This window comes from Eublepharis macularius, chromosome 8, assembly GCF_028583425.1.
Source record: "Eublepharis macularius isolate TG4126 chromosome 8, MPM_Emac_v1.0, whole genome shotgun sequence".
Classification (NCBI taxonomy): domain Eukaryota; kingdom Metazoa; phylum Chordata; class Lepidosauria; order Squamata; family Eublepharidae; genus Eublepharis; species Eublepharis macularius.
Genome location: NC_072797.1, coordinates 39,128,320 through 39,144,880, shown reverse-complemented (window position 1 = coordinate 39,144,880; position 16,561 = coordinate 39,128,320). Strand labels below are relative to the sequence as shown.

General features: G+C 41.7%; 1 protein-coding gene across 1 annotated transcript in view; it reads right to left on the bottom strand.

Moving 5' to 3' along the window:
- ARSB (arylsulfatase B) overlaps positions 1-16,561 on the bottom strand; it is an 84,812-nt gene that overhangs the window by 63,668 nt on the left and 4,583 nt on the right. Inside the window, exons 2-4 of the mRNA XM_054987419.1 lie at positions 11,847-12,033; positions 8,056-8,246; positions 5,217-5,424 (exon numbers count right to left, since the gene is read on the bottom strand). Of these exons, the coding sequence (XP_054843394.1) occupies positions 5,217-5,424; positions 8,056-8,246; positions 11,847-12,033 (586 nt within the window). The remainder of the gene's footprint in view (positions 1-5,216; positions 5,425-8,055; positions 8,247-11,846; positions 12,034-16,561) is intronic.

The following is a 16,561-nucleotide window of genomic DNA, read 5'->3' as shown; positions in this document are numbered from 1 at the left end:
GGGAAAGACACTTTGGGAAACTAGTACCAATCTGCACTGACGGTACTGAGATAGCTAGAGTCCTAGGGTTGCTGACTGGCAACTGGAGGGAGAAGAAGTGGGCAGGGACAGGGAGAATGGTGAGTGCCTGAAAGTAACCTCATATCTCAATACCACATCAGTGATGTGATGTCACTTCTGGGTATTTTCTGGAAGTGATGTTGCACCACAGCTGTGAAACCAGCTTTCTGGCAATTTTTTCCTCCTGTCAAGTGGAAGCCAGCAACTAAAAAGGAGGCAGGGTCAGCAGGAAACCTGGCCTCCCTAAGCTAGACCAGTGATCTAATTCAGTATAAAGAAGTTACATAGGCACAAAAAAATACAAAAAGGCATGCAAGTACATCAACATCAATAAATGCGCAGTAAAAAGTGTGTGACATCTGAAATCCCTTTATGGTAAGAGGAAACAAGTTTGACATTTTCAGTTTAGCTATCTATATTTAGAGTGGTAACAGGGAGACTTCGTATGTCAGGAATTATAGAGAGTAGTGCCAATATGCAATGTCTGAAACATTTACTTATTTAAAAGGCATGAGGCTGTGAACTGAATTTAAGTAGGGGGCAAGCCCACAAGCCACTCCTGCAGCTATTTTTGTAGACTTAAGCTTGGACGAAGTGTTTAGAACCAAGCGCCAAAGATAGCAAAAGAGGCATGTCATTTATTTTGCATTATTAGGGGTTTTTTAAATTGTGTGACTGAGCCCTTCCCAAGCTTATGAAAGGAAAGAAATAATAGTATTTACTACAACTACACAGCCTCTATGAAAGAATCAGTTCATAGCTCAGTCAAACTAGTTCTGTTCTGACCTCTGACATTCCCATTGAACAGGACCCTTGAACTTCTGCACTGGAGGATTTAACGCTATGACAAAGTCAAAGGAAAAAATCAGAGAGAGAGAGAGAACATTTCTACAGCTGTCTGTATAAAAAAACCAGATCTGGGGCAAAATAATGTTGCACATTAACTACAACAAAGGCCTACACATTAATCTAAGAACTGTGGCCTCTGTTTGAACCCAAAAGGTCCTTCCCATTTTACTATTAAATTTCATTTGTTCTTTGATTTGGTTGCACAGAATTGTAGAACAATGAACATTCTCTCTAATGGCAGGACTGCTAATTGTAGGGCTCCATGCGGATATTCAGCTCTGTATGTCATTATCCAAGCCTCCAGATGCATCCTTGCTGGTGCTTTGAGGCTGTAGTTAAACAGATAAGGCAGAACAAGCTGAATCTAGAGAAGCCAGAGGTGATGCTGGTTGGAAAGGCTAATTTGAGGAAGAGGACAATTTGTCTCAAATGCAATGGAGCTGGCTTTCTGCAGGGCGGTTTAAAAGCCCAAGGTGCTTTTTGAAAAGCAGGTCGATACAGTGGACAAGAATGCCTTCTACCAACTGCATTTGGTTCACCAACTCTTTCCTTTCTTAGAGCCAAACTAGACAATACATGTTATATTTATTGTGTCAGAGGCCCCTGACCTACTGGCAGTCACATGTGCATTTGGGGAACTAGCATTCCCAAATGCTTCGGAGCCTGGCACAGGGTGAGGAGGGGCTTCAGACTTCCTTCCCTCACCATTTTCCTGAGCTGAGATGGCATGAGGGGCCCTATTCTCATGGGGGGCTCCATGTGTGCTGACCGAAGCACATGGATCCCCACAATGGGGCAAACAGGCTTGGGGAAATGGCGTAGAAGGAAAGGCCAAGCCTCTCATCTCCCCAGTATGTACTCCTGAGCTAATGTGGGCCGTGGAGTGCTCGGGAATGTTAATTTCCCAAACTTATGTGACTGCAAATCAGGTTGGCCACCCCCCCCCCCAACCTGATGAGTCTCTCATTTACTGTCTGGTTTGATCCTTAGACTCATTCAATCTGGCCATGACGATCCATGCTTTTCTAAACTCACAGTTGAATTACTGCAATGTGCACTACATTAAGCTGCCCATGAAGACATTCCAGAAGCTGCAGATGATTGAGAAAGTAGCATCCCCGTTACTGACAGGGGGTAGCCAATAAGAACACAACTTGCCTGTTTTAAAACAGCTACATCGGCCGTCAGTTTCTGAGCCCAATTCAAGGTGCTGGTTACAACCTTTAAACCCTTTCAAGGTCTAGGACCCATCTAATAGACCATTTCCCACAGTACATCCCTGTGTGCTTATTTCAGTCTTCAGGCTGCCAGAGCCATTGCAGCGCCTGCTTTGTGGACCAGGTTCCCTGACGAGGCAAGGGAGGCACTGTCTTTAGAAACTTTCAGGATGTACTGCAAGACCATTTTATTTGCCAGGGCTTTTAATGGGGTATAAACTGCAGGCATCTCTTGCAGGGAGGGGTGTATGTGGGGTTTTATTCTATTATTTTAAAATTGTAATGTTTTAATGGTGACTTGTAAGCTGCCTTCAGCCACAAGAAAAGGCTGTGGCTTTATTTTATTAAATAAATAAAATGTATTAACCAATGTTCATCTAACAGCAAATGAAATGGAAATCTAGCACATAACAAGAACAATTATAAAATGGAATAAAAATGTTCCAGTAGAAGAAAATTACATTTCTGTGAATGGCTCAGACAGGTAGAGAGCCAGTTTGATGTAGTGTTAAGAGTAGCAGGACTCTAATCTAGAGAGCTGGGTTTGATTCCCCATTCCTCCGCTTGAAGCCAGCTGGGTGACCCTGGGTAAGTCACAGCTTCTCGGAGCTCTCTCAGCCCCACACACCTCACAGGGTGATTGTCGTGAGTAGAATAATAACATACTTTGTAAAGTGCTTTGAATGGGCATTAAGTTGTCCTGAAGGGCATTGTTGTTGTGGTTGTTATATCTTCTGATGTTTTCAAAAGTTCCTCAGGTGTGAACTTTGGGATGTCTGTAATAGTCCCTAACTGGAGCCATTCTTTGCATCCTGCTGTCTTACTGTCCATGAAACCGGTGTACAGATGGTATCATGAATTATGAAGTGCTCTCAGTGAATCTTTGGATACCATTTTAGTGGTTTAAGGATCCAGCAGAGGTGGTTTTATATCTCACCTCAGCCTTTAGGGCCAGCCACTATTCACCACATTATTCTCCCTAATCTTCTGCAATACGGGGATAATGATATTGGCTAACTTTGACATAGGTAATAAGAATGACTTGAGATAATGTACGTATCATGGGTGTGGGAAGTATTAGATCTGGTGCGGGCAGAAGATAACTAAGTACAATCCTATACATATCAGCAGTACCAAGTACATCCCCAAAAGTGCCTAGAATAGCAAATAGGAACACAATCAACTGGAACCAAATGCCAATAGGAGAGAAGTTTTGTTTTGTTGAACTTTAAAGGATAATTGTAACTGAGTTTGAGAAGGAAAGTGAAAAGAATGCTACACCTTAACACTAAGAGAAATAAATGATTCCTTGGGGCAAATGTAATTCTAGAAAGATACACACATTTCACAACACAGAAATTCCACTTCATATGTTGCAGTACCCTCTTGTGGTACTTAACAGACACAACAGGCACAGTTTATGCCACAGTATTTTTGCACCTTGAACAGCTGAATTTGTTGAATTTCTACCTTATGCAGATGGTAATGGAACATCACCATCATCAGGTATCAAACGCTATTACTGTTTCCAGTTAAGATTTTAAACCAGAAGTATGACAGGAAAACACCAGAATGGAAAGAAATACCACTGCATGATGGTTTGAAAAAAAATTCCCCGATTAGACAAAAGAAATGAAGTAGTAGTAGTAGTAGTAGTAGTAGTAGTATTGAATTGTATAATCTTCTGATGTAGTACATTAATAATCATAATCAACAGCCATACTTTGTTTGGAGTTGCTGTTAGCTATCCTAAAGAGTACCTGGAGTATTGTTGCCTATTTAACAAGAGCCTTTTAAACTGAATTGTAAGTTTGCTTTCCAACTAGCATAGTTTCAGAATACATTTAGGCCAGACCATATTACGTGAACAGAGAGGATGGGTTTTTTTTTGGCATGTTATACTAGGGCAGAGTATCTGCTTTGCATTCAGAAGCTCCAGAGTTCAACGCCCATCATCTCCAGTTAACAAAAAACAGATAGCAGGTGATGTGGAAGTCCCTGAGATGCTGGAGAGACACTGCCAGTCACGGCAGGAAATGATGAACTTAACAGACGAAAGGTCTGACTCAGTATAAAGCAGCTGCAAGCTTGACATCAAGTTATCAGTCCATATACATACAATAAAATAGAAATGTCTTTTGCGATCTGTGTGCCATTATACATGGAAGTGTGCATTTTCCCCTAAACCCGCGTAAGGAGAATGTCATTTGTGAAGCAGCCATCAGAAACTGCCAGTCTGAACGGCAATTTCAGCTACAAGTAGGATTAATTATTGTAGTATTCATCAGTGTAAGTGCTTCAAAATGCTGCAAATTGTCCTATCACATCAGAGATGCAACAAAGCAAAACAAATTGGGTATCTCCAAACGTCATATTGGGGAAAGTTACACACTTAGTTTTATGGTCTCATTGATACAGTCATAATTCTAGAATGCTCCATTGAACACTTGCAAGTGTGCAAGGTACTGCAAAAATCCCATAAAATATACTATGCTTGCCAAATTTTCCCTGGAGTTTGCAGCTCAAAATATTTGGATCTTATTCCTGAAATGACAACGATGTATTAGTAATCCATCATTTTTCTGATTTTGATTGCACTAGCAATTTAACAGTTTTCAGTTATGCCTTCATTTTCTATGTAGGCTACTGATGCACACCAGCACATATGTCCATTGATTCAATCACTTTGCAAAAAATATCTTAATGTGATCTCACTGACTGAATCAATGAATGTGCGCATCCATAGAGTGCTGGGGTGGGGAAGCGATGTAAAAACCAAATTTCACAATCAATGTTATACATTCTTCATCTTAAATCAGAAGGCAGTCAAAGAAGAATGTGGAGCAGAGTAGGGTAACAAGAGAGGGAGAAACTGTTCATCCCTCATTTTTATGATTTTTCAATACAAAATTAATTTAGAAATGAAGGATAAAAGTATATTGAGTGTTATATAGTTGAGTCAAGAAAATTCTCTCACTCTTTTGCATTTATATAGGATAGCTTGTTGACTGCTTTAGTATATTGTATGCTTAGCTTAATGTATTAGAGAAAATTGATGGTGTGTACCTGTACCTATTTATTCAGCCTTACCTGTAGAGAAGATGAAAACAGTGTTGTCCCAAAGTCCATGCCTCTTCAGGGCTGTAGTGACATTTCCTACAGCTTCATCCATAATAGATACCATTCCAGCATATTTGCGTCTATTTTCATTGTGGATGAAGGAGTATGGTTCTATGTATTTCTCAGGGACTTGAAGAGGATCGTGGACAGATTGCAAAGCAAGGTAGAGAAAGAGAGGCTACAAAAAGAAATTATAAATGACTGAAAATGATAATCATATCATTAAATGAAATAATTAAAAGAATAAAAGTGCCCTCATAGTTCTGCCATGTGCAACCTGACAGTCTTCCTATTTGCATTTCACAGGAGGCACAATTTAGTTAAAATTAGACACTTTGAATTTTTTTTCCAATTAGAAAAGTCTGGGAACAGTACAGATGATGACCGAACTGGAATAGGCCCATGGACATATTGCAAAGTGAGGTACAGAATATAAAACACATTATACGGGGGTGGCAGATAGTTATAATAGTTTCTCTAAGAGCTGACAGCACCATAGGCTATGAGACTGCAATTGTTGCAGAGTTACCTAGTGAGTTTCATGGCTAAACTAGGCGTATATATCTAGAACAGCGGCGTGCACTGAAAAAAAAATCATTGTAATTTTGGATCCCAGATTCGTGGTGGGGATCAACAACAACACTTTTACTTTTCAGGTAAGATAGTACTGGTTTGGAATTCAAATACGTTTTTGTTTTGGGGAACTGGAATTTGCTCTAACCAAAAGACTCCTTAAATTTCAAGCAGAATGAACAGAGGGGTTCGATTCTACAGACCCCTGAAGTAGTGCCACCTGGTGCACTTCACTGTTTCCTGTATGAGAAAAATGGCAATGCCAGTGGGCCAGCCGAAGAGCACTACCCACTGCTGTTTTAAAAACAATCCTAGCTGCATCCAGTTTCTTTATGTACTCTCACAGTGACTTTCAGACAATATTCTGTTTTCACCTTTCTCCTTTTTTTTTTTACCTTTCTGCTGCCACCCTTCCTTGTTGTGGTCCGTTGTCTCCTTTCACAAAGTAAAGAAGGCTTCCTCTGCAGAAAACTGCCCCTCTCTGTCACTGCAATCTTTGAAAATAGCTCCAATTTTAAAATTTACAGGGTGCTTGTGTGTGATTGCACATGATGAATGAATCATCCAATTGCTCCGAGACACATCTCCATGCTCAGCATCCTCTTAATTACCACTACGGTTTTAAGGAGTTCCTGTTGGGTCCTGGGATCTCTCATTCCTCTGAAAACGTCGTCCATTTTAGAGCAGGAGCTACAGGCCTTAAAAATTCCTTCCCCAATGGTGACTGAATGGAAATGTCTCTGATTCCTTGCAAGAATCCAATTGGAAGAGAGAAATGCCATTGCCCGGGAAAGCAGGAGAATCAAAGATGTATACTACAGCTGCTGCTCAGCATCCGTACACGAAAATCAACACGAAATGTTCAGGGGTGTGGATTTAATGCCCCAAACCCTAGATTTATATTCACTGTTCCGGAAACCATATGACCTTAAATGGCAATTTTTGTGTATATTTTCAGCTCAGGAATTTCAGGATGCACACCCCTATTCCAGAGTCATATTCAGTATTCTATTCACCACACCAAAATATCACTAGTACTGATATTTAAGGAAAAATGTTCACTGTCAAGATTGGAAGATATTATAAATTATAGGAGTTAAGATTGTGCCGACTTCTAATTGCAAATGACATGAAAGTGTTCATTTACAGTATTTCCAAGGTGTTTTTATACATTGCTCAGAGCAGCAAGAGAAAATTTAGGATTCTGTGAAGCTGAACACAGTTCCTTGTTATGGATCTAAAATTCTGTATGTGATAGCCCTGACAGACAAACCAACTATGCTATATTTTGTATTTTAAGCTATACAAGGTTAAATATAGATGAACAACTTCCTGTCTCCTTATGACTATGTTTTAAAGCAAAGCAAGGTTTTACTAATAGGAAAATACTCCAAAACCAGAGGTAATAAGATTAGTATATTAACACTATAATAAATACATACATGATCAGTGATCAACCAGTTCATGAACACTGATGCTCTGCTATTGCTAATGAAGACACTGCATATAATCTGTGAACTGATTCAGTTTCATATATCCAGTCTATCAGGTGCCTGAACCACACAGTCTTCACCAAACTGTGGAAACAGGGACAGGATGACACACAATGCTTCAGTTTCTGTTTTTCTAGTGCAAGAACAAGCAATGTCCTGTCATCTTTACAAATACACTTCAAAAGGTGGAGGCACACAAAGCAAGATGCCCATAGTGGCATCCCAAGCCCTGCTCTCTGTGCCCCCATCTTTTGAACTGTATTTGTAATATTTGTGAAGATTTGCAGTGGGAAATTATCTGTCCTTGATGTGAAGGTGAGGTGGAGGGCAACCAGAGATGAGGGTTTTCTACTGCTGGCACCTTTGGCTTTGGAATGTCTTCCCCATGGATATTTGCCTAATATTTTCACTTTTAATTGCCATATCAAACTATTTTTACATGCTTGGGCTTCTTATTAAATGCCTTGTGGATCATCTTTTCTTACATTGTTTTAGTGATGAATGTGGGGTTTTTTACCTGCATTTGTAATTTGTAGCCGATTTTATTTGCTGCACTTTTGTACAGAGTAGTATCAGGAACTGGAGAACCAAAGACTTCACTGTGGCACTTAATGACATGATTATGGCCATTTCAGTAGCCTTAATTACAGCTACAATTAAACGTAACTGGACAAATGGCTGCATTTGATCAGAAATGCATAAAATGTACAAATTCTTACTTGTTTTTAAAAAGATTATTATACCTTCTCAGTTTGATGATTGGCTATAAGATCTACAGCTCTTTCAGTAAATACATTAACTGAGTACATGTTTCCAAATCCAGTTGCAACTTCTTCTCCATCTCGAAAATCAAGGGCACATCGTGTTACATTTTTTGACACGATGGGCACACAACGCTCATGAGAATAGTAGTTTTCACTTCCAAGAAGGTAACCTACAACAAGAAGAAAAAGTTATCAATCATACTATATCATCAAAAAGATACTAGATTTACATTTCCCTTTTTAAGTTCATGAGAGGTGGGAATGTATTTTTTCTGTGTCCCTTGAAAAATCTGCCTAACAGGCAGTGAGAGCAAGTGAGGTGGAGTGGCTAGAGCACTGGACCAGGATCTGAGAGACCCAGGTTCAATTCCCCACTCTGCCAGGGAAGCTCACTCTGGGCCAGTCACATACTTCTTAAGCCTAACTTACCTCACAGGGTTGCTGTGAGGATAAAATGGAGAATTATGTAAGCCACTCTGGATCCCTATTGGAGAGACAGGCAGAGTAAAAATGAAGTTAAAAATTGTTTTAATAAAACCACAAAACAAATAATTTGGCAAAATATCTCACTTCTATATCCAAGTAAATGTTTTTTAAATTGGCAAAGGTATCAAAAGTACTGAAACTGAAATTATGTTATCAGCTCAAAGAGAAGAACAAAAGCAGACAAAGTAGACATATGTCTACTAAGCTACTAGCTTAGTATGGATGGGTGTGAAGCTGTTTTTTGGAGCATTCACATAATGCTGTCCACTTTCTGGGTTTCCCTATGTTTTGATGCAGTCTTTCCTAGACCTGCTTTCATACAACCTTTTTGAAAACATGGCAGTCATTTGGTCAGGAAGACGCACATTTTTGAAGATCTCACTGCACACTGGCACCATTTTCTGCTTCTTGATGCCACAATTGCCATCTTCCTCTGGAATTGGTATTATTGTTGTTGTTGTTGTACAAAAATGGAGCTCACACACAAGGGGAGCTAAAATCTGTATTGTTGCATGCAGGACCTCACAGTGTCCACCACCTGAAGCAGGGTGCTGCAAATGACCGCAGTGCTTGGGTAGATTCATATGGAAGTAAGTGGTCCCTTGAGGTACAGAGCTTTAAAGGTCAACACCAGCACTTTGAATTGGTCCTGAAAGCAAACTGGTAGCCACTGTATATAGAACATTGGTATAAGCAAAGTCTTTGTGCTCACATTGCATGTGAGCATCAGAGAACAATATAGTTCAGCAAATGAAACCTCACAGAGGTAGTGAGATGTTACAATAATTGGCAGAAAGTAGAATTGTTGAGTAAGGCTTATTTCAGAAACATGTCTGACGAGACATTTTCTCCTCTTGCTGCCCTCCTCCTGCCTGAAAAACTTGAAGGCAGACAGCAAGGCTCCAGAAGAATGGTCAGATTAGATGATTTCCAGCTGCTCCTGAAACAAATCCTGGCCCCAGACTTACCTGGGGCTTGTTTGTGGGCTCATGGGGTACTGGGCGCAGAGCAGGGTGGCCATCATGTTTCCGCCTGCGCAGGAGGCAATAGATCCAAATCACCAAGCCAGCCAATCAGTGAGGCTGGTAGGTCTCTTGGAGGTGTGCCCTGCCACAGCTGTCCCAAAGCAGACAGTCTCCATTCTTGTCTCTTGGAAGGGCTTAAATTCCAGAACTGCCTGGGCCTCGCGCTCAGTCTGCCTCTGACTGGTGCAATTCCAGCAGAGATCAGTGGCTCCAACAGCATTCGGGCAGCGGCTTATTGAGACAATTTGGTGGTGGTGCTAGTTGGAGAAGGCTCCTGTAGCAGCAGTTCTCCTGCAGTGACGAGGAGGTACTTTATGAACAGCAGCTCTTGAGGTATCCTCTTCATGGGCTGCTCTCAAAGTGATCACGGCTCCTGCAAGAGTGGTGCTGTTCAGAAGTGGGACAGTAGGGGGACTCCTGCAAAGTGATGTTTGGTGACTCTGACAGCTCAGGCTTCATCAAACAGCAATCTCAGCAGCAGCTCCTCGGTGGGCAGACGGCCATCACAGCAATAACCCTACCCTTGCAGGGCAATAAGATATAATTTTTTTAAAAAGAGAAAGGAGTAATAGAAGCCCTCAAGCCTTTTGGAGGTAGCTGCTTCCTTCCTTACCGGGAAGCCTAAACAAACTGAGGGCACAAGGAGAAATGAGGGCAGCTGGGGCCAACTTCTGCCAAGGGGCCTGAGCCAAGAGGCAGCCCACAGGAGCTCAAAAGGAAGCAGCTCTCCCCCAAGGGGGAAAGGGCACATGCTAAATCTTTCTAGGGGGCTCTGGCCCAGGGCAAGCAGGGGAGGAACATGCAGCTTGCCAAAACCCCTCAGGAGTGTTCTTCGGGGCAAGAGGCAGCTCCACATTACAGGAGTTGTCTAGGGCCATCAAGCTTCTTGAACAGCTGGGAGCCTCCAGGTCTGGAGCAATAGCTGAGGCTATGGCCCCAGAGCCTCTTAAGGCCCCCCTCTGGGCACTTGGCATGGCTGCTGGGGGGATGAGGAGTTCTGAGGGCTGCAGGCAAGCCTGGTCTTCCAGGAGCAACTCCAGGACCCCTGAAAGGAGAAAGTGACCAGCAGGAAAATGTGTCAACAGAGCCATTCCTTGCACTGGGAGTGGGAGTCAGACAATGAAGATCATAAGGAACGGGAGGACGGGGATCTGGCTGAGGACTACTGGAGGAGACGTAGCCCACGTTCCTACCTACTAGCCTGGGCCGTACAAAGAAGGGCCAACACGGTTCAGGTCTGGGGTGTTCCCTTGCCACACACGAAGATCCCCCAGGCATCCACCTTGCTCGCAAGGTTCGAGACCAGGTCAGAATTTTGTTCCAGTTTACAATATTCATGACATTTACCCATTGGCATTGTTCCAGTTGGATCTTAAGTACTAAGTTTCCAATTGTATATTCCTATTGTTTGGCAACTTAATAATTCTTGCAACAACAGCTGAAGTTAAATTGTTGTGCTATTTATAGCCAAAAGGATATCATCCCATTGACAGGATTATTTTTCATGCAAACTATGGAAATTTCTGATCTGTTGCTGACACCCACTGGTGAGTGAGACTTCCGTATAAAGGATCACTGTTTCCAAACAAAGCAGTACAAGGGGAGGCTGGGGAATCTTTCCCTATTAGTTTACTATGTATTAATGGAGTTTCATCAATGCAAGGAGGACTGGCAACAATTTCGTAACACTAGAGTAATAGTTTATACATAATAGGCACTTTAGTGTTGGTTTCCTTAGAGCAAGAGAGCCAAGTCAAAGCAGACTACGTACTGGGCGGGGGGGGGGGGGGCTTTCAAGAGTACAACATTAATCCCTGGTCGACAAATTCACTACAATACCAGAGCTTCACATTTGGCTATGGCTGTGATTTAAATGGGTTTACTTATGATAAGTAACATTCAGTAAAACATATTTACTGAAATCAATCAAGCAAAACATTGTCTGGATAGCAACATCAAATACCCCATTGTCACACAGGCAGCATTTAAGAAATTCGGTCCTTGGGACAGGGCACGATTAAATCCAAGCCTGGCATACCAAGCTGTTTTATTTTTATTTATTTAAAACTTTTGTATGCTGCCTTCCTACCCAGTTTAGGGTCCCTGATGTGGTTACATACAATACAAATAAGGTTTGTCCTGCCCACAATGTTCCCACAGTTCCAAGATTTTGAAGTGAACTATTAGGCCACAAAAACTTCCAGAAGGTTATGGAATTCTGAAATGAAGGGAAGGAGGGATGAAGTAAGTTTTGCTTACCAAAATAAGTATCAAATCCTCTACGGGTAGGAAGGCATTCTTTTCTGTACATTCCCAGATGCCACTTGCCAACCATGTGGGTAACATATCCTGCTTCCTTCAGTAGCTCAGGCAGGAGTTTTTCATCCAGTGGGACACAGCTGGGCTGACATGGCCAAATTATTTGATGCTGTAAACCTGTATGGATCTAATAAAAATAAGTGTATCTCATATACCAGTCGCAACACAACATCACAATGTTTAAACAGCATGTTCCATGGTAGCATATCAATCTTTAGAGAAAACAAAATCTAAACATGAAATCAATATCCATGCAATTTTAAACATATCACATCTTAGGAAGATATGTGCGCTGGCAAGAAAGATTATTTAACACACCTTACAGCTGCGTAATTAGTGAGCATTTGTAGGATTTGTGTGCTATAAATCAAAACAAGAGGAAATAAAATCACAGAATCGTCATACTGTTTTCCAGTTCTATAATCCTAGTCCTACCTCATTGTTTATTGGATGTGTTTGTGTCTGATATGAATTGCTTTTCATATTTTGTAATCTCCTTTGAGTCTCAGTGAGAAAGGCAGGCTATAATTAATAATCATATAACATAGGAATTACTAGGAGAGGGGGGAATTGCAGGGAACCCAGTCCTTATACTAAGATAACATTCTCTGTCCTCCAGACCTCTTGAACAGGTAAGAATTTATCTTAGGACCAAACTAGTCTGAGCCAACTGGTGTATACACATGTATTTATTCATGTCTGCTTTTTTACATACAATGTGGAAAGTGGGAGAGTATGTAATGTATAAATAAATGTACTCCACAATGCTTCAATATGCACCACTAGCAAAGTATTTTTACCCTAGTTCAGCTTTGATAGTAAAGCTATTGCTTTATTTACTTACTCAGGAGGCCATGCAGTTATTTTGACATGACCCACAGAAGGCTAATATCCTGGAGATCTACAAGTACAAACTAAGCCTAGGCCTGGCTTAGAAGAAAAATACCCTTTGAGTCAGAAAAGCTATAGGGATGTTTGCTTGGGGTTTTGGGTTGCCAGGTCCCCCTGTTCTCCCAGTGGGAGGTGGGGCCCTGGCACCTACCTGTTTTGGTGCCCGTTGCGCACATGCAAAGCATGAGATCCTGGGCTCGCATGATGATGTCACTTCCAGGAATTGACATCATCACGCAGGCCATGGCCGCCCTAGAAGTGCTCCCACGTTCCACCAGGGGGGGGGGGAATTGGGCCCAAATCATCCTGGAACAGGCTGCTGGGGAGCATGGGAGTGTTCCCATGCTCTGCAGCAGCCCGAATTGGACCCAAATTGGGCTGAATCAGGCCTGCAGGAGCACCCCTACGGAGCATGCCCCAGGAGGCCCGTTCCTCCCAGACTGGCCAGGTAAACAGGGGCAGGGGGTGAAGGGTAGGAGCGGGGGATCCCCCACCCCCAGGGGGGGAATGGCGACTCTAGTTTAGTTTGCTCTTGTGGGTCATCATTTGTAGGCATCTGAGGCAAAAAGAGGCTTCTGGTGAGAACCCCAAGAAGAAATTTCATTATGCTGTGGTTGGGTAATATGACTGCTATTTTTATGATCTTTTTGGTATTATTTTACTTTGCGAGCCATTTCAAGCAACTCCCTGGTATATACATTTTCTAAATAAATAAGCATAAATTTTCCATTTGGAGGCCGGGGGATAGATGGAGGAAGAATACCTATTCACAAAAACAGCACTGTATTTACCTATTTTATTATTAGGAAGGGACCATAGCTCAATGGTAGAGAAACTGCTTTGCATATAGTTCCAGATTCAGTTCCTTGCATCTCCAATTAAAAAGGATTAGGTACCAGGTGATATGAAAGACCTCTACTCGATACTCTGAAGAACCCCTACCAGTCAAAGTAGACCAGGGGCCACTGAAGATCTGATTGACTGTGCAAATACAAAAAAAATTGCTTGGGCAGCAGCTGCCATCACTGCACAAGGATCTTCACTGCAAGGCTGAAGGTAAGCTCAGTTTAAGCAACAAAATACCTTTAAACAACATGCTACTTTTAAAAGGCATCCATTTTAAGCAGACCTTCTGCACAAAACGTTGAAGAGTTATTATTAGAGTTAGGCATAACCTCAATCCCTGACATTTTGTAGTTGGCCCCGCCTCCTTTGGCAGCCATTCTATCGTTATGTCCTAGAGCATACCATGTGCCTGCTTATGGCAGGCTACCTCCCAGCAATTGTTTCTGCTGCCCACCACCACTCAAAGTGGCAGCGGGATAAAAAAAATTTAAAAACCCATAGGCCTCTTTATTTATTTGTTTGTTTGTTTGTTTATTTATTTGCATCAATACACTTCCAAATACAACCTGGAAGTGACAATAGGTATCTCTAGAAATCATTGGAAAATCTATAATAAAACCATATGGTAAACTCTATGGTAAAACCATAGAGTTTATGGCAATTCCTAGAGCTTCCCATTGTCTCCTTGTCACTTACAGGTTGTACCCAGAACCAATGTAGTGGTATTGGTGCCACTGCAGGAGTCACATACTCCAACTCCATCTCCACGCTCCCCCTCCAACCATCTTGCTCATTGCCAAGGTAGCCTGCCAATCCTATTGTGCCCACCATCATGTGTCAGAACTTCAGAAAGTACCAGCAGACTCAGAAAGGCTGAGAACTCATGAAGTAGACAACATCAATAGGCTAGTGGTCAGACAGTATAATGCAACTTTATGTGTTCATTAGTTATTCCATTCATTAATTATATCCTACCTTTCTTCCATCATGGAACTTGGGGCTGATCATACATGATTTACCGAAAGCTGGCCACCCAAGGGCCATACACAGACTTCAGCAAAATCATTGTATCAACCACAGCCTTGGCCATATCTATATTTTACTCTTAACTTCCCCGTCCCTAAATATAAATTTGTAAGGTTTTTCTCCAAGTTCTTTCCAGATTAGCAAGCTTTAATTAAATGCAAATTAGTCTCCCACTTCAGGAAAACAAACCACAGAAGTGATATATAACTTGTATCTAATTTTTCCAGTCATGGCTCCACTAGCCTATTTTGGAATGCAGTTTTTAAAAAACAAATATCACATGTATCATAATTAGCCAAAGTTATATCATTTAGCAAAATATAGACATTTTTGCCAGCCAAACATAATAATTGGAAGAGCCAGGAAGCTTGAAGATTACCCAAATGGTGAATCCTAGTTGGCTTTAGGAAGCAGAGAAAAAAGGAAGCTACTGAAAATGAATATAAATATAAAATAGAAAAACACAGTGAAAAGAAAATTCACTCCTGATGCCAGTCAGCCAGAGCACATTATTTGCCTTGATTTATAAATAGCCCAACGGCAGTTTCGCAATAGCCAAGATGTGTTTGATGAAGCCAAATTTGCCATAATTTCTAAAGAAAGCAGAAGATCCAATTTTGTTTCATGTGCCCCAGTCATACAAAAATTACTGTCAAATATGACCAGGACATAATGGCTTTTTACAGATGGCAATATGGAGGAGCCTCTTTCTTTTAGTCCCCCCACACCTGCACAGGTAAAAGTGTTAGTAGGTTGAAGCAGCAATCCTAAGAACACTTTCCTGGGGTCAGCCCCACTGAAATGCTGCTTACTTCTGATAAGACTTGCTTAGGATTGCTCCCTAGGCAATTCTGTGTATAAGGCCCCTAATGCGTCAGGAAATACCTGGCCATTATAAAAAAGGATTACTGAAAACCATTTTTAGTATATTGTTTAAAAAACAATAAATATGGGGCGGGGAGAAGCATGTGTGATTTCTCATTGGGCTATTTTTATGTCAAATAAATAAAAATGTTGCAAAGCCATCAGCTGCTTGCCTCAGATTTTCTAGCCCGCCCAGTTCTAGCAACAGAGACAGAGCATCATTTGCTAGGGAGGGTGAAAGCATCTGGCATGAGGTTTTTCTGAACAATCCATGCGGGCAGTCAATATCGCAAGCCAATGCAATAAAATATCAATTTTCATTTTTGATCGGAAAGCAGATGGCTGGGCTGAATTAACATGGCAGGCTCTGATGTGTGGTATTTGGAGAGCCGAGGTGGGGGGGGGAAGAATTTTAAGAAGACGGTGCTGTCACAGACTTGCCCTTTAGTGAAGGCACAGTAGTCAGGATTAAGGGCCAGTCTCGATGAGACGGCCATCCTGGAGTTCAGCCTGGGGATGCGCTATTTTAGAGCACAAGATCCCTCCTGGAATCAACTTTCAACTGCATCCCCCCCCCCAATGACATTTCAGTTGGAGAAAGGGGGTGGGAGAAGCAGGATCTCTTCTTCCCTCTATGCTCTGGTGGTCCTGTCCAAAATTGGGCCTTCACAATGCAGTTTAAAGGCATTCCCAGGCGGGAACTCGCTCTCTAAACAGGTGATGCATTCCTGGAGCAAACTCAGGAGCATTTGTTTTATCTAGTTTGGTCTTTATAGGATCCCGTAGTTAGCTGAAGGCCCAGTTATCTAAGCATACTGTTGGTCTTTAATCTATTACAAAAGGGATAAGACTCATCTACAATATTTGTTCCAACAGAAAAGAAATTGGGTCCTTAGGCAAACATGTTTTTTCTAAGCATTATTAAGACTAGGAGAGGCAAAAATGCATGATAAAACAAGCATGATCAAACATGGTTAAAAAGCATAAGACCCCACTGTTCCCACAATCCATTTTCCCCCCTATTTGAA